Raw genomic sequence first — 17992 nt, 5'->3', positions numbered from 1 at the left:
GTGTGATTCAGGAGACAGGCTATTCTAGACGGCTCTATTGCTTCCAGATTCTTGGTTAAAAAAGAGTAAAAGTGAAAGTGTCTCATGAACAGTATTTTTTCAGAGACAACTTAACATCAGCTTTTAATTTGGTCTGATAATACAAAAACCAACACTTGTACAAGAGCTTAGATGAAACACAATTAAAAAGGACCCAATCCTTTGGGAGTAGTGTACTGAAATAAATGGAACCTGTCCATTTAAAAGCAGGTTTGATCTTATTCCACCTCCACGCTGTGTGAGCAAAAGATTGGACAGTCTATAGACATTTAAAAAATCTTCAAAATCATGTTTCCTATGAGTAAATGCTCATATTAGGCTCACTACAGGTTGAATATTTTAAATAGTGTTGACATTTGGATCAGGTAAATATGAATTCAGTTTCATTTCTCCAATATATATTTAATGTCAACTATGGTGCAGGTCAACTGAGAGCTGGGAGTAGGGGAGGAAACATCAAATGATGTTACCTTATTTAGTGTAATAACATTATGAAGATAATGGTTGATGCTATCCCAGCTGAAATTTTTAATATTATTTAAATCAGCTAAAAAAGTTATTTTCTTCTTCTTGTAGTTTTCATGCCTATTCTTTTAATCTAATGTAATCTTTGCTGTTTACCTCTTCACCCTAAAACTGACAGTGCTGTGTAAAGTCCTGAGACAGGATGTGTTGTGGGTCCTTTAATATCACTTTCCTTCTCTGCTTGTGCCATCTGTTTGGCTGTAGGGCAGCCTTTCTCAGCCTTGCCACTATGGCCTTTTAGGCCCAAGAAACTCTTTTTTTTTTAGGGTGGGGAGGCGCTGCCCTGTGCATTGTAGAAGTTTAGGACCATCTTTCTTCTACTCACTAGATGCCAGTAGCAACTTCCCCTAAGTTGCAGCAACCAAAGATGTTGCAAATGTCTCCTAGAAGGCAAAAGTGGCTGTGGTTGAGAACCAGGGCTCTACATAAACACTCTGCCACATAATAAATTAAACAAGAAACTGTCTTTACAAATACTTCCCCAGGGTGTTCTAGCGGTCTTGTCCCCATAGTGTCTAGCGGTCTTCCCTGGGTGGCAGTACCCTCCCTCCATTCCCAGGTGGGGATTCTGGGCAGATGCATGGTTCATTCCAGCTTCTACTGCCACTCATCCACCTCACACCTGGGTTCACTCTGTCCTCACCTCAACTTGTTCCATATCTGCCTCAGCTTATTTAGAACCCTGGAATGTGTCTTTAATTATAAAGCTATGCTATCTCAAGCAATCACTTCATTTCTAAATATAACAATGGACATTCTTCCTGGCTTAACAGTATTACTATAAAACCAAGCCAACAGCTCACTCTCTCTCTCTTTCTCTCTCTTTCCAAATCTTCTTTCCAAAGTAAATCATAAATGGTCCCACTCCTTAAGCTTACATCATATTCTTTTCTCCCTGGCATCTGAAAAAATATCATTTGGATCCATCCCTTGTAGGTTCATAATCAAGCTTCTCACAGTATAATTTCTAAGTGGGCACCAGCCAATTGTACCTTACTGTTTTTTAAACAAATGTCCTGTTTTCAAGGGTTCCATGATTTACCTTATTCTACTTAAAGATTTTTACAGACATCATTTCCTCCTTATGTAGTTACCTTTTGATATTTTGGTCACATCCACAGAAGACAGAGCAATCCAAGGGTCTGACTTTTTATCTTCCCTTCTCTATTGAAACACACATCCTTTCATTCTTTTATAAAATAAAAGCTTTTAATTTCTTGATATTCTCAAAAAATTTGTTGATATAAAGATTGCATTTTCCAATCTCATTCCCTGCCAGGGGTACCAAATTCTGGGTACTGCTTCATCACAATTCAAGAGATAACAATTAAAAATTTACTAACTCAAGTTATAATTTCACTCTTAGTCACAAGTTGTCCTTTTCTTTATTGTATTCAGTCTGACTTCCCATGTAGTAATTACATCACACATAACATTACACTATAATTACACTGGATATGGACCTGGACTTAAGTTCAACTAGGACCACTTATCATACACACTGTGCAACTTTCGACAAGTAACTTAGTTTCTCTGAGCTTGTTTTCCCATCTGTAAAAGTTAGGTGGTATTTTTTTTTTTTTTTGCTCATTTCTCTGTTTCTCTTTTTTTTGGATTTCTAGGGTTTTATGCTAATTACATGAGATCCTACAAAATGGGCTTTGTGAACTTAAAAGCTATACAAGTGTAAAAATTTATTCTCATTTCTTTCTGATCACCTTCCCTCACTTCCAATGCTACCCAATACATGCTTTACAACTTCACCCACAGCTCATAGATCTCCTTCTTTCTAAACTACCTTGGATTTTGAATTGCCCATAATTTATCACTGTTAGGTGGTGAATGAAAATATTCTCACATTACAGACGAAAAATAAGATATACATCAGAAAAAAAGGACAAAAAGGGGAAATATAAAATAAGGATATGCTTCAGCAAATAATTTGTTCAAGTTTTAATTACACATCAATTTGCAATACGGTTCAAATTCAAGTAAAAATCTTCTAAAAACCTGACAGCACTTAATCCAAAAGATAACATTTGAATTTTATAGTTTAAAGAAGCTCATTTGTTAATGACATAGAAATATACAATTACTTTGAATTTCAAAGGAGGACAATTATTAAACATCAAGCATTAAATTTAAATACTTCTTTAAAATATTTTACTAATTGTACAGTATATTTCTGACTCTTCTGAACTGGACTCTGAATTCTTTGAAACTATGAGCAATTACCTTTTCTAATTCTTGATCTTGCCGGTTCATAAGCGTTTTCCAGTGTTCATAAAGCTCAACATCCTTGGTTTGAATGTCCTTCAAAGTCCCTTCTCTTAGTACACTTCCATCCTTCATGGCTATGATCTAAGGGAAACATGTGTTAGCGGAACTGTGACAAAAAGCCTTAAGTGGCCAGATGAATTACCTTGATCTCAGAAAGCACTTCTTAACGTCCCTATTTACTAAAAGGACTATAATATAAAAATTAACGAAACTGCTTTTAAACTCTCACCCAGTCAGCATGTGTCAGATACTGTAACTTGTGAGTCACAAGGACGAGTGTCCTCTTGTCATCTTGGAGAAATTTCAAAATCCCTTCCTGCATTAAGTGATCACTCAAGTGAATGTCCAGGGCAGAGAACGGGTCATCCTAAAACCAGTCGAAAGAGAGAAAGTAAAAATTTTCTATCCCTTTATGTGACTTATTTTCTCTAGAAAGTAGAAATACAAATAACAAAGGACAAACGATCCATCAAGTGTGATTTATAAAAATAGACTTCCTATATCAATAACTTTAAATTGCCAGAAATATTAAATTAAAATGAAGCAATTAAAAAGCACACATTGGTAGATACAAAATAGTCATGGGGATGGAAAGTACAGCATAGGGAATACAGTCAGTAACATTGTATTAACTACACATGGTACAAGGTGGTTATTAGAATTACTGGGGGATTGCATTGTAAATTCTGTAAATGTCTAAGCACTGTGCTATACACCTGGAACAATGTAACATTGGATGGCAACTGTATTTTTAAAGAAGAATAAATGAGCTGCTGGTATAATGTAAAAAAAGAGAAGCTTTTATTTTCTTTTACATTAATTTTTTAAGTAAATAATAATATTAAAAATGATTTGAATTTGATACATAGAATCTTCAAGTTCAAAAGCCAACATTTTTGACAACCTTGAACTACAGACTAAACAAGGAATATAATTGGAGTATCTGAATTTTACATGATAAAAATAGGTACAGGCTCTGGGCCAAGATGGCGACATAGGAAGCTCCTGAATTTCCCCCCTCCCACAGGTGCACCAAATACACAGACAGCTACACACAGAGCCATCCATAAACTAGTTGACTGACTTCTACACATTGGGCAACTGAGAAAATACCCACATCTAAATGGGCAGGAATTGCTGAGATACACTCTGTCCATAAACCACACCCTGACATAGCACCATACAACTGAGAGAGAACCCCCAACTCTCAGCTTCTCCTGAGGAGGGAAGGGCTGGAATCAGACATCTACTGCCTTAATTTTATGGCTACCACCCAACAGATAGGATCCCAAGTCACCTAGGTTGGAAAGTCAACAGGGCTTTCATTTATGATCATAAAGGGCTATAGCAGACAAAGAAGCGATCGTTGATAGGCACGTGACAATCTGCTGTAGCTCAGCACACTGGGAGCAGGAAAAAGCCCCCGGTTCCCAGTCTTTCCCTGGAGGAGTTCCCCCTCCCCTCCTCCGCCCGAAGGAGTTTTAACTGCAAACTTTACAAACTTACCTGAAGATTCAGCTTCCAATTAGTATGAATATAAGTGCTGACATGGACCCTCCTTAGAGCCTTCAAGAGCTACTGGATACTTCTTCTACCTTCTGTCTCCAGCTCACTCCATCAATGAAGCACAGAGGCCAGTATCTCCCCAAAAGGGCTCCTTCACCCATCTGGTGCCCCAGCTTTTATGGCTGTCACCCAAGGGACTGCCCCCAAGTCACCTAGTTTTGATAGCTAACAGAACTTGCATTCACAAATCTCACAGCAAACAAAGAAGCAGTTTTAAACAGGGGCAGGAGCACCCCACTCCCCCTCATCCCTGGCTATACACCCTGGCTCAGCACAGACAGAGCATGCAAAAATGCCCATCTCCCTCAAAGGGATTTGATTGAATATTTTCCTGGCCTTTTTCTGCCAAATGGTCCAGCTTCTAATCAGCCTGTTTCTAGGTGCTGACTCTGATCCTCCCCTTTGGGATTTTGATGGATGTTAGCACCCACTTAACTACTTGGAGACAGTAAAGACCAAAATGGCAGCTTGGATAATCACTCAGGTCTGAGAGGCAACCAGGAGGTCAGGATGGGAGAGGTGACTGTTTTATGTAACGAACAGAAACTAACATGGAGAGTCAAGAGGGACAAAGAAACAAGGGAATACGTTTCAGTGAGATAAATCTCCATCAGCCAGTCTCTGTAGTGAAATAAAGATAAGTGATTTACCTGATACAGAGTTCAAAATAACAGTCATAAAGATGCTCAGTGAGGTCAAAAGTGCAATGCATGAACAAAGTGAGAATTGGAACAAAGAGAACAAAACACAAAAAAGTACCACACAGAAATCATAGAGCTGAAGGATTCATCATGACAAAACTAAAAAATCATAGAGGATTTCAAAAGCTGTCAATATCAAGAGGAAGAAACAATTTCTATAAAATTCTGACTTTAAATGTTGTAAGACAGTAAGGCATAATGAAAAGTTCATTGTCTCTAAATTAAGAGACCCAGATTTTAGCCATGACTCCACCCCTCTCTGACACTGGGTAAATTTTCAGGTTCCGTCACTTGGATCCACATGTGTAATACGTGGGTAATGATGAGACCTATCAGAGAGCACACAGGGCTGTTACAAAGATTGAATACAATGTTGTAAAAGTCTCTGCAAAGCATTCTAAAAAGTGTTTTTTTAAGAATCAGTTTCTTCTTTTAAAACAATTAGGTGTGGTGGATTAATACTAATCCCTTTAAGCCATTGAGGTGAGAGTTCAGCGACTTCCAGGCATCTCTTCATAAGGAAGAATGGGATGGTTGGAACACAGGCTATGGAATCAGGCACCTGGGTTTGAATCCCTGCTTTGCTATTACTCTCTGCGTGACCTTGGATAAATTACTCCCCAAAGCCTCAATATACTCTGTAAATAGCAGTAGCATCGGTAATAATAATAATGACAGCAGCAATGCCAAACCTAACAGAGCTTATGATAATTTAATGTGCTAATGTGTATTAAGTACTTAGAATTATGGCTAATTCATAGAAAGCCCTTAATGATGGTTGCTTTCAATTATATGCCATGGCTTCATTGTGGGGCATTTGGGTGGTACAGTCAAATGTAACCTTTTATGCAACTTAACAAAAATCTAGGTTTGACGGTTTGAGAATCATTCCTCAAGACCCAGTTTACATATTAACATTTGGGGGCAACGCTTTCCTTAGAGAAAGTAAGACAATTTGCCAAATGGCCAATTCAAGGAACGGCCAATCCCTCGTTTTCAAGAATATGTTTATTTTCATATGCATATATACAGTTCTCATTAATATATTCTCTCTTATATTCAATGAATATGTTCAAATATTATACTATTTGCATGGATATAGTTTTTGAAATAACTCCTGATAAATATATTCAATGATACAGCACATTTACAGGTACCATAAAGCTTTAAAAATAACTAGCATGCTTGCTACATCATTAGAATGTGTTCATTTGGCTTTGATAGTGTATAAAGGCTAATGTGATAAAGTTTAATGACAGCAGAACATAAAACCTTTCCAGTGATTATTTGCACCAGTAAGATTGTTACATGCAAGAGTAATGCCTTTTTCTTCTTTGTTTCCTCTACCCAGGACAGAAAATGGCACTGAGGGGGGTTAACTAAGTACTGATGGATGGAAGGGATGGAGGGAGGAAGGGAGGAAGGGAGGAAAAGGAAACGAAGGGGAAAGGGAAGAAAGAGAAAAGGCCAAAATAAGGGCGGGGGGGTAGGACAACACAAGTCATAATTTGACAGTAATAAGTTTTGAAGATGAAGGCAGGCAGCCATTAGCCAGTCTCTAGAAGCTGGAAAGGGTGAGGAAATGAATTCTCCCCTAGATCCTCCAGAAGGGAACACAGCCCTGCTCACACGTTGATTGGAGCCTCGTAAAACTCCTGATGGACTTCTCACTGATAGAAGTGTAAGATAACAAATTGGTAATTTTTAAGACACTAATTATGGCAATTTGTTATACCTACACAAGGAACTTATACACTGACCAAGAAGGAAAAGATTGCCTTCAAGATAAGCAATCTGTCTTCAGAAAGAGTCATCAAGAAGCTGTTAGAAATGATGCAAAAATAATAATCCTGTAATGAATGATTAGGAATCCACAAGTTAACCCTATGGCGTGAGTCCCCAGGATCTACAGTTGAGGTAACTCAAGGTCACTGAACTGAAGTCAGTGAAATGAACTAGGGTAGAACATCACAGCTGGAGGACCCTGGTCTGTTTCAGATTTCCAAGTCACTTGTCCTCAGGTGGTTCAGTCATTAACTGATCCCAAAGTTCAAGAAGTCACTTCTAGTCGTGGGCCCATCCGTTATGAAAAAAATTTCCAGTTACATAGGCTACTGCTAGAACTTGCTATGACTTTTAGGGTGTTTTTGTCTGGAAAAATTTGGGGACTGGTATTGTTAGGGAAACTAACCTGAAGTGAATTCACAGTAGGTCCAAATTCTACTACCATCTACAGTAATGGATCCAAACTCAGTGGGGAACTCCCAAGCCAACCTACTTTTTGAAGTGCTTTTTTTGGGATTAAATGAAGTCAAAACTCAAAATGAGGTCTGGAAACCAGATTTACAAATAATTAATAATTGCAAAGAAGAAAAAGACAGGGAAGCATGCATTTACAAAGTCTTCTGGTCTCTGATATACATTATCTATTTGTAAGCTCAGTACCAGAACAAATTCATGGTCAACATAATCATGTAATTTTACTTGTGGATGTACAAGTAGAACCAAGTTAATAACCCAGAATTAATATGATAAATATTCATGGAGCTTTTTCAAAACACAAACCCTAGAATCTGCCTTTATGGATTATGATTCAATAGGTCTAGGGTGGTAACTGGATTTCTATAGCTTTAGGAAACTCATCCATAGCCTGAGTTGCACACCACTGGAATGGAATACTATGCTTACTTACTCTTATGTCCACCAAGAATGTATTTTCCAGACCTACTTTCCTTGCCAGCAAATACAAACGAGAAGACCTATGACCTTGTCCAGTTGATCCAGCAGCATTCACACTCCCTCACTAATGATCCTCGTGGTTAAGAAACTCATATAAACAATTATGGGGGAACCTCAGTCTCTTGCACATCAATCTGACTCCCCAGCTCTCAGCCTTCTGTGTTGATCTGATTTATATTGTGAGAATTTGTTCTTCCTACATTTTCTATGACTTCACAATGTAAACCATCTTTCCTTAAGTTATTTCTCTTATCCTTTAAAGACTCATTTTTCCAGAGGGAGAAAATGAAGTAGAAAGTAAAGGCCATATTCTCACCAAGAAGACAATATTGGTGTTTTGATAGAGTGCTCGTGCCACACAGATTCTTTGCCTCTGACCCCCACTCAGGTTGATGCCCTAGAAAAAAAATAGCCATAATATCCACCTTGTCCATGAACAAATGATCTGTTGGTAAAGCATTCCCTTTCAAATTCAAACTTCCCTAAAATTTTTTTGAAATTTTTTATTGTTGTTCAAGTACAGTTGTCTCTATTTTCTCCCCACCACTCTCCCCATCCTCCCACCCCAAAATGCCTCTTAAAAAATCTTAACCTAATGGCAATTTACTAATTAAACTGTGCTAACATCGATAAGATAAAATAAAAACTGTCTAGTGGTCAACACCTGAATCATATATTAAGGTAATTTTTCACTGGTACCAGTAATCTTCCTTTCACTCAGAGAGAGCTCTGTTGCATTAATAAGCAAAACACTGGTGGGTTCTGAAGACTGTCAACAATTCCATTTTTTTCCTACTTTTGTGTCTGTAGTGTACTTAACACATATCTCTTAAGTTTGGCATTACAAGTTTTGTTCAACAGAACTATGCAGCAATACTTTTATAATCAAGTGCTAATTATAACACTTAAAAAAAACTATTATAGTAAGTCCTCACTCAACATCGTCCACAAGTTCGTGGAACCAGAGCAACACAACATATGACAAAACCAATTTGACTGTAGGCTAATTGATACGAACAAGTGTTAAGTTCCTACAGCAACTCAATGTTATAATAACACAACATTGAACAAAATGATATCGAACAAAAGGATGTTATTCGAGGACGTGTTTGAATTTATTGCGTGCTTGTATGAATGGTTTTACATTCCTCATTTCTTGTATTCGCCATAGTAATTCCAATATGTAGAATTATTCTCATTTTACAAACACAAAAACTAAGGCTCTGAGAGAAGTTCATGCTCTTAAACACCACGTATTATGGTGAATAAATAGTCATTAATAAGGGAGACTACAGCTCTTTTCCTGTTACCAAGCAGTTGCATGGAGGCAGAGGCCTGGGTATGTTCAAGATTTAGCTCCGCCCATAACTCAACGCCACAGCCGAGGAAGGCATTGCTGCTGGAGCTGTAACGGACATTAATACTGCTTTTCAAGAAAGGCTGAAGACTGCCCTTGTCCACAATGGCCTCGCATGTGGAATTAGCGAAGTTGCCGAAACCAGAGGCAAAGGCTGAGCCCACCAACGTGCGCTTGGATCCACCTGTGATGAGCCTGAGTACGTGAACTTGGTAGAGTCCCTTTGTGCTGAACACTCAATCAACCTAAGTAAGGTCGACAATGACAAGGAACTAGAGGAATGGGTAGGCCTCTGTAGAAATCGGCGGAGAGGGAAAAAACCCTGTCAAGTCACTGGAGGCAGGTGTGTGGTGGTTAAGGACTAGGGCAGAGTCTCGGGCCAAGGATGTCATCAAGGAGTATTGCAGAGGCAAGAAATGAACAAATAAACTTGGCTCTTGTTTTTTAAAAAAAAACATAAAGGAATGCAGACTACAGAGACAGACTAATCCCGGATGCACCGCTGACTCTGTGATTGGGCTAGCTCTTTAACCGATCTTGGCTTCCACTTTCTTGGCTTCGATGTGCAGGTAGCATATAAAAATCTTTCACCAAATACTTGATGTCTATAAGCATCAAAAATTTTATCCAACATTATTAAAAAAGATTACATAGGGGTATAAATATTTTCCAGCTGGTCAGAATAGTACACTGTCAACGAAAAACATGTTTACACACAAAAAAGGGGAAAAAAGAACACATTAACGAGAGTAAATGGAGGCTGACAGGAGAGGAAGAAGTTGTCCAAAGCAATCTCAGTTTCCAAATCAATATAAAGTAACCTCCAAGTAAGTAAAATTACATTTGATCAAAGGCAGGAACCTCTGTGTTTTCCTCGAGAACTCCCAAGGGGTCAGCACAATGTTAAGTACATGGTGGTTACGCAACAAACACTTCAGAGAGAGGGGCCCTAAAGAGCTCCTGTATTCCTTCTTCCGGAACTTGTCACTAGTACAACGCACACATTTTAATCTCTCACATTTTATTGCACTCTATTAAAGGTTAGTGACAACCGGAGGCTTTTCTAGATTTTTGTTCACCATTTAGTTAAATGATACATTGCTCACCCTTTCTCCAATCTCAGTTTGGTCTCCAAATGGTAGTAAGTCAATATCTGGCTGAAGAGAACAGGCATCTGTGACAGCTTTATACCTTTAGGAGAAATGATTTTGAATGTTTAGAACATTATTAAGATGCTGCCCATAAACTAAGTCCCAAGTTCAATATCTTGGAAGCTGAAAGATAACATTTATTGAACAATTGTACATAGTAGCTTCTAAGCTAAGTTTGTGGACACAAAGATAAATAAGTATCAGTTCTCATGCTTATGAAGCTAGTAAATGGAGCATGAGCATGTTTATATAATAAGCATATAATAAAAATGTACCTTGTTAGGTGCTCTTTCAGAAGAGGGTATAAAGTGCTTCCAGAACGCACACAGGAAGAAACGACTGACCATTCTGAGAAGTCAGTGACATCTTTGCAGAGGAAGCAAGGTGTAAACAATATCCAGAAAGAGGAATCATAATTTGTCAAGAAATGAGGGACAGGAAGCTTAGAAAACTGCCTGAAGGTGAGAGAGTTTATGGTGCACATGTGGGACACCAGGAGGCCCACCAGGACCAAAGCACAGGTTGCAGGCGGGTGTCTATCATGACCCTGAAGTCAGAGCGAACGGAAGATGACGAGGACTGACAGGACTCACACTGATCTAAGGCTGGGACTGGGGATCCACTGGATTGGAAGTCTAAGGAAGCATGGAGTTTGAAAGCGCTGGGCAAACTACCAATGGTTTCATTTTCCCAATCACTTGGTCTTAAAATATTCAAGCCATCCTTGATTCCTCCCTCTTCTCCCTGCTCATACTTGGCCATTCTCATTCTAGAATGGTTTTCGGTCAACCACATCTTCCTTTCTATTTTTCTAGTCACCCCAAGTGCAGGCAACAAACACCGCGTGCTTGGATAATTATTCTAACAAACATCTAAATGTCTCCTTGCTCCTAGTTCAGATCCCTCCCACATGCCTGTCATTATACGGCCAGGTGAAACACCACATTTACCTTATTACATCCCTTTCTCCAATGTGCTGTACCTCCCTGGAAGCCACACAGTTGCATCCAGCTGGATTCTATGGCCCACCACTACCCTGCCTCAGCCTCCTTCACAATCCAGGCCCCCACCGTCAATGTCCCCAAATCACTTTCTGTCTGAGCTGTTCTCAGGCCCCAAACGACCCCAAGCTATTTAGATTCCACACTATTTACTCTTCCTACTCCCTTCCTCATCCCTCTTCCATGACCTCGTTCTCCTTAACTTTCAAGACCCAGTTTGGGGTCTTAAGACTCATCCTTGTAAAGAAGTCATACCTTGGAGCACTCCAGTGGTACTTATGAGTTAATTATGTCAAATTCTGGCTGCTCCCAGACACTAGACCCGTCAGATCCCACAGCCGTCCTCTCTTTCAGCATGGTAGCCTTCCTTCTGCTGCTTGCTGGGTTTTTCCTTCTGTTTACCAATGATCTCACCACCTCACATACTTGTACATACACACTTCACTTTTGGCTGTTTTGTGTCGGTGTACAGATTGTTCTAAGTGTACGGGATGGACTGAAACTTCCAATGAGGCTTCTCTTAAAGCAGTTGAAGGAAGGCAAGCAGGGAGAAAAGGAACTTCCAATATAGATTCCAGACACTATGGACCAAACATAAGGGTTTTATGAGTTGAAAATTACCTCTGTTTGTTGAAAGGACTTCCAAAGGTAATATTTTCCTCTACTGTTGCATTTAATAGCCAGGGCTTTTGAGCTGCATAAGCCACAGAATATCTGCTCCTACTGGAAAATGGGGGAAAAAAAGCAAAATAGCAAAATCGTGCCAGGGTGCTATGCTCTATGTGTATTTTAGTATGATTAAGTAAAATAAAATTTGACAAAACATCTCAAACACAGAAGTAGAGAACTTCCAAAAGAAAACATTTTAACAACCACCAACCTTATTAATTAATGGTTAAAGATTCCACCTGAATTCAAGGGATTAGAATTATATCAAAATGTCATACAATGCGCAAAATTTGATTTTGCTGTGCTAAAGTGTTTTAAGGCAGATATTATTAACTGAAGTTTTATTTTCTAAAGTGGCATAATTTTTAAAATAATCAAAGATAATAACAATTCACTTTCTCATAGCCACAGATGTTTTAATTTATAGTAAAATTAATAATTTGTATATGTAGACCTTAAAACATAATGTGAATTGAACTATAATTATAATATATGTTTGTGGCTTAATCGTATTAACATATATTAAAGAAGTAGAAATATATATTTCAAAACAAACAATAATATTTTGAAGAGTCCATTTCAATATTGAAAGTCACAGACATCTGAAAGCCACATATTTCAATACATATTGAAATAGTTTATTTAAAAATGATAAGGCTTCCCTCTCATATTTTTGGGCTTGCACATTCTACCAGATCTGTATCTTACATTTTAATTTGCAATAATTAGGAAAATGCATGTGAGCTGAAGATAAAGAAGACGATGGTATTGGGTCAGGGAAAGGATCACATGTCCATAGTTAGTTCATTGACTGTAAGTACTAATACAGGAATTAAGGTTCAAAGAGTAATAAGATTAAGAAAAAGAGTACTTAGAAATGCTGAGTGATTATCCTGAAACATAATGTCTAGCGGTTAGAAGACACAATAACATACAGCACGCGAGTGGTCTCTTGGATAACCACATGTGCAGCCAACAGTGGTTCCCAACCTCTCACATGTCTGCTTCCCTTAAGTCCTTTAAGTGCTTTTTTCTTTTGAAATACAGGTAGCATTTTGTTCTCCACCTCTACCTTATTCACAGATCTCATCACTGTTGAACTCATAAACAATATACTGTATTTTGCTGTGTATAATGCACACTTTTTTGCCCAAATTTTTGAGGGAAAAATAAGGATGCACATGGGTAGTACCGACTCTATCTATATAAACATTTTTAATCCTTTTATTTATGCTTATCCATTAAAAGTATAGCTCTAGAAAGCAATAATGATATCTGCATACAAAAAGAATACCCTGGAATAGGATAACTAATTTTGTTTTTAAATATAAATAAATAAAAATTAAATTAAAAAATTAAAATGAAAGATATTTTCCCGGAAAATTTGGGCCAAACACTTGGGTGTGGATTATACATGGGAGAGCATATTACACCTGGCAAAATATAGTACATGTGAATTCTTTCATTTTTATTGAATTTATGGGGTGACACTGGTTAATAAAATTACATAGGTTTCAGATGTACCTACATAATTTTATAATACATCATCTATATATTGTATCATGTGTTCACCTCCCAAAGACTAGCCTCCTTCCATCACCACTTACCCCCCTTTATCCTCTTCTACCTGCCCCTACCCCTTTTCCAATTTTATAATATCCCGAACCCAATTTGCTAAGAACAGTTTGATTGATTTTCAGCCAAAGTTAAGACCTATGTGACGCACTGAAGGAAAACAGTTGACACAATGGGCCATTTTTTAAAAAATTAATTCTTTCAGCAGCCCGCAACTGTTGGGAACCACTGCTACTGGAAGTATTCTAGCGTATTTTAATATACAACTTCATACATCATCAGAATGAACAAAATGACCAGGAGAAAGAAATTGAGTATCAAGTAAAGTCTGAGGAAGGAAATCATTTTTGTTAAATGCAGATTAAAATAGAAATAATACCTTCGGGTTGCTTCAAAAGAAGGTTCAGATTCATTTACACTGCAAGTATGGCAAACAATGTACATTAATTACGAAAGGTAAATACAGAATGACTGTCTGCACATATCAGTGAGAGATTGAGTAAACATTGGGCATATTTAATAGCTACAGCTCCCAAATGGTTTTTAATATTAGTTTCAAAAACAAATCAGATAAACAATATTTTAATGTCATAATTGGATAGAAAATAAGTACTTAGTGAGCTTCTAAAAGATAAATAGCACTGTTCTCTTTCACACAAAATATGGATTCGTACAATGACCTGGATGCTAGCCCCCACCTTGCTCTAACTAACTATATAAGTTTAGGCAATTTCTCTAGAATAGTTTCTTAGTCTGTATAAGAATTTAATATCTCTAAGGCCTCCTCATCTTTAAAATTCAAATTTAACCGATATAAATGCCTAATTATCTACTCTAAAGTATAAGAAAAAGAATTAACTTTGGGACTCTGAACTTAAAGACAGACACAATAGGTCAAACTGTGACATTTGGGTATAATTAATTACTGATATGACTTTTGTAAAAAGAAGTATTTGACTAATTAAATTTAGTGATAGGTATCTATTATGGTGAAAAATACCTGATGACCTGTTTGTTTTATTTTTACTAAATTTTAATAATTCGGTTGAATTTCATCATTCTGAAAAAAACTGAATTTGAAAACTATGAACATATTAAAGTCTATAGAGCTCCAAAAATAAATCTTATTTGACTTTGGAAAGAATCATAAACTTTTGTGGAGAAAATTTACCTAACTATGATACCTAGTGATATTCAGCGTGTAGTTACTAATAAGATTTTCACAATTGCTCATTGCTAATGACATCTTGGGATGGTTAATAGAAGCAGAAAGAGCAATCTCAGACTAAAAACTCTCTGTATAATTATTATTTCCTAATTTAAGTTGCTGACAAAAAATAAATAAAATACACACCTCCCCAAGTGATATTTTATACACAATATGCTTTAGATGCCAAGAAATTTGAATTTTTATTTCTTTAGTGGTAAAAAGCCAATAAATTATCTCAATGATTTTAGTTTATCTAAGGAAGACAGAGAGCAAAAGAGGAAGGGCAGGGGTGTGGCAGAAATGATAAGAGATTATTAATTCGCCTCCTGGCATTCCAGATGGAAAGGCCCATCAGACATTTGAAAATGTCCGCCCAAACTGAAGATACGAATTTGGAAGTCATCAACTGTTTTCAATTACTATTGATTAAATTCCAACTATGCTTATTCACTATAAATTCAAAACTATTAATTGATCACTACCTAGTGTCAAAATGCTAGAGACACTGTACATGAGAAAAACCCATTACTGCTTTCATGCTGCTTTATGGCAGCGTGACAGGGGGGTAAACAGTGTGGTAGGCAGTAAGGAGCGGCATTAAACACAGATAAAGAACCCCCAATTAACAGTGAACAATGGACTTGATGCCAGAGGGATAAGAAAGAGTGGGCTAGATGAAAACAGGTATTTCATACTACATAAAATACACACTGAATGGCCTTGAGGTATCCTGTCATAGAAGGTACTGAGAAAAATTTAGCGTGGCTGAAATGTAAGTATAAATGGTGGTGAAGAAAAGTACATGGTAAACTTAAAATAAAAAAAGTATGCACAGCCCAGATAAGAAAGGGGCTCTTAAACTATTTTATGGAGTTAGAACTTTTCCTGAGAGCAATGGAAAACCACTGAAAGGGTTTAAACAAAAGAGAGATATAGGTTCAGTTTAGAAATACCACTTTGGTTGCAGAATGGAACATACGAATTGGAGGGAGCAAGACTGGAGGTAACATAGAAACCACTGGAGACTCTCAGAGTCATGGAGATAAGAAGGCAGTGCCCTTAGTTAGGGTAATGGTGAAAGGATGAAAGGAAGTAGACATATTTCCAGGTACCAAGGACTATGTGATTGACAAGACGGAAGGAGTAACAGGGAGAAAGAAATCAAGGACAGGGAACACAAACTAGGAAGTACATATGGAGTACATGTGGTGGGAGGAGATATTGAATTTAGCAGTAGACACATTAGGTTTGAGGTAAGTAAGGGATATCCAAATGACCATAGCCAGGAAGCAGAATTTGAGGAGAGATCTGGTAAACAAATGAAGATATTGGGGTAATCTGACCTTATAATATATGCCTTATAATCAGGACTTTAGATTCCACCCTTTAGTAGTGAAAAGTCAATAAATGACTTCAACAATTCTTTCTGGTTTCATAAGGAAACAAAGAAACAGGAGCAGACAGATAAAACTAAAGTCATGGGAAGCTATGTGATTGCTCAGGGAGTATGCATAGAGGCAGGAAAGAAAGGGACATTTGTGACAGCCTGGGTGGAACTGGAAAGCAGTATGCTAAGCAAAATAAGCCAGGCAGTGAAAGACAAATGCCATATGACCTCACCTTTAACAGGAACCTAATCAACAAAACAAACAAACAAGCAAACTACAACCAAAGACACTGAAATAGAGAACAGGCTGACAGTGACCAGAGGCGAGAGGGGAGGGAATTTCAGGGAAAAGAGGAAGGGTTGGCAGGAACAAGTATAAAGGACACACAGGACAAAAACAAGGGGTGGGTGGAAATGGGAGGGAGCTGGGGAAGTCTGGAGGGGTGGGCTGGGATGGGAGTAAAAGGCAGAAAACAGTATTTGCACAACAACTAAAAAATAAAAAAAATTAAAAATTAAAAAATGTATCTATTTAAAAAATCACAATAACCTCTGGTAATAGTCTTCTCCAAACATTCTTACACCACTGCCTCCACTCCCTGCAGTCACCAGTTATACCTGGTGATTGCAGAGGCAACCCCATAATTCCTGGAGTGTGGTAGCTTAGAACCTCAGTACTAATTCCTTTTGCATTAGTGGTTAGCTAAAAATACAAAATAAAAAATAAAAAAAAGAAAGGGGCAAAGACAGAACCCTGAAAACATCACTATTCAAGAAATGGCTAAGGAATAGAAATCTGCAGAAGAGACCAAGAGGAGCAGGTAAACGTTATAAGAGGTAAGTTAAACCATGAATTTTACTGGAAACTAAGCAAGAGACCTTCTGAAGCAGAAAGTTTGAGCAATGATGTCAAGTGGCTAGGAGGTCAAGTAAGATGATTATAAAATTGCCCAGTGAATTTAACAATTAGGGTGCAACTGATGGATTTGATAAGAATAGTTTCAGTAGGATGATAGAGATAGAGACCAGACTGCAGTGGGCTGAGGTGAGAGCAGAAAAAGAGAAATTGAAGAAACTGAGTGAAGTCTTTTTATCTTCAAAAGGAGGGGAAAGGGTGGTAGTTGATGGCTGAGATTAGAAAGAGAAAGAGGAGAAGAGGGAAAGAGAAAGGGAGAGAAGGAGAAGGAGGCTGAGAGAGAGAGAAAGACACACAGAGAGAGAATAGAGAGCTAGAGAGAGAAAAGCAGAGTTCTGTTTTACAAACAGAAATGGGAATGAGCCAGGGGCTGAGCAGCATCTGAAGCAGATAACATGCTTTGGCTTTCGGGGGTCCCAATCTAGTGAGAGGACTAGACTAAGTGATTTGAATGCACCTTACAGAGTTGAACAATGTGCGGAGGAACCAGAAGAGAAAGTACATTTCAATCTGTATGGGGGAATAAGAGGCTTTGTCAAAGAGATAAAATCTGAGTTGACACTAGAAACAGGGATGAGGCCAATGTGAGAGGGGTGTTACATACATAGTGTGTGCATGTGAGAACTACCTGCAGTTCAGAGTATGGGAGCACAATGGTAAAGGTGGGTGGAAGGGCGGGATATGAATTTTAAAAATCAGACAGGAAGAAGATTATGAAAGTCTCTGATGTAATATACAAAGGTCTTTGGCGTATTACTTTTTTATATCATAAAAAATTATAAGGAAAAAGAAAGTAATTGAATTTGCATTTCACAAAGGTAAATCTTGCAGTGGTGTGAAAGAAGGCGAATGAGTTGTTACAGTGAATAGTTCATA

General features: G+C 37.8%; 1 protein-coding gene and 1 pseudogene across 6 annotated transcripts in view; one reads left to right on the top strand and one right to left on the bottom strand.

The window, feature by feature from the left end:
* The window catches only part of ABCC9 (ATP binding cassette subfamily C member 9), a 119885-nt gene that overhangs the window by 43680 nt on the left and 58213 nt on the right, over nucleotides 1–17992 (bottom strand). For 3 of the 6 annotated variants that reach the window (XM_037033969.1, XM_037033970.1, XM_037033968.1), the window contains exons 19-24: nucleotides 13983–14021; nucleotides 11981–12082; nucleotides 10314–10398; nucleotides 8167–8247; nucleotides 3074–3211; nucleotides 2800–2925 (exon numbers count right to left, since the gene is read on the bottom strand). In XM_037033969.1, the coding sequence (XP_036889864.1) occupies nucleotides 2800–2925; nucleotides 3074–3211; nucleotides 8167–8247; nucleotides 10314–10398; nucleotides 11981–12082; nucleotides 13983–14021 (571 nt within the window). The remainder of the gene's footprint in view (nucleotides 1–2799; nucleotides 2926–3073; nucleotides 3212–8166; nucleotides 8248–10313; nucleotides 10399–11980; nucleotides 12083–13982; nucleotides 14022–17992) is intronic. The other 3 variants (XM_037033973.1, XM_037033972.1, XM_037033971.1) reach the window with 2 other exon arrangements.
* LOC118978388 (40S ribosomal protein S12-like) lies at nucleotides 9219–9627 on the top strand (annotated as a pseudogene).

The sequence above is a fragment of the Sturnira hondurensis genome, unplaced genomic scaffold (assembly GCF_014824575.4).
Source record: "Sturnira hondurensis isolate 20B ecotype Veracruz unplaced genomic scaffold, ASM1482457v3 Scaffold0021795, whole genome shotgun sequence".
Lineage (NCBI taxonomy): Eukaryota > Metazoa > Chordata > Mammalia > Chiroptera > Phyllostomidae > Sturnira > Sturnira hondurensis.
Note: the sequence above shows the minus strand (reverse complement) of the source record. Positions and strands in the feature narration are given on the sequence as shown.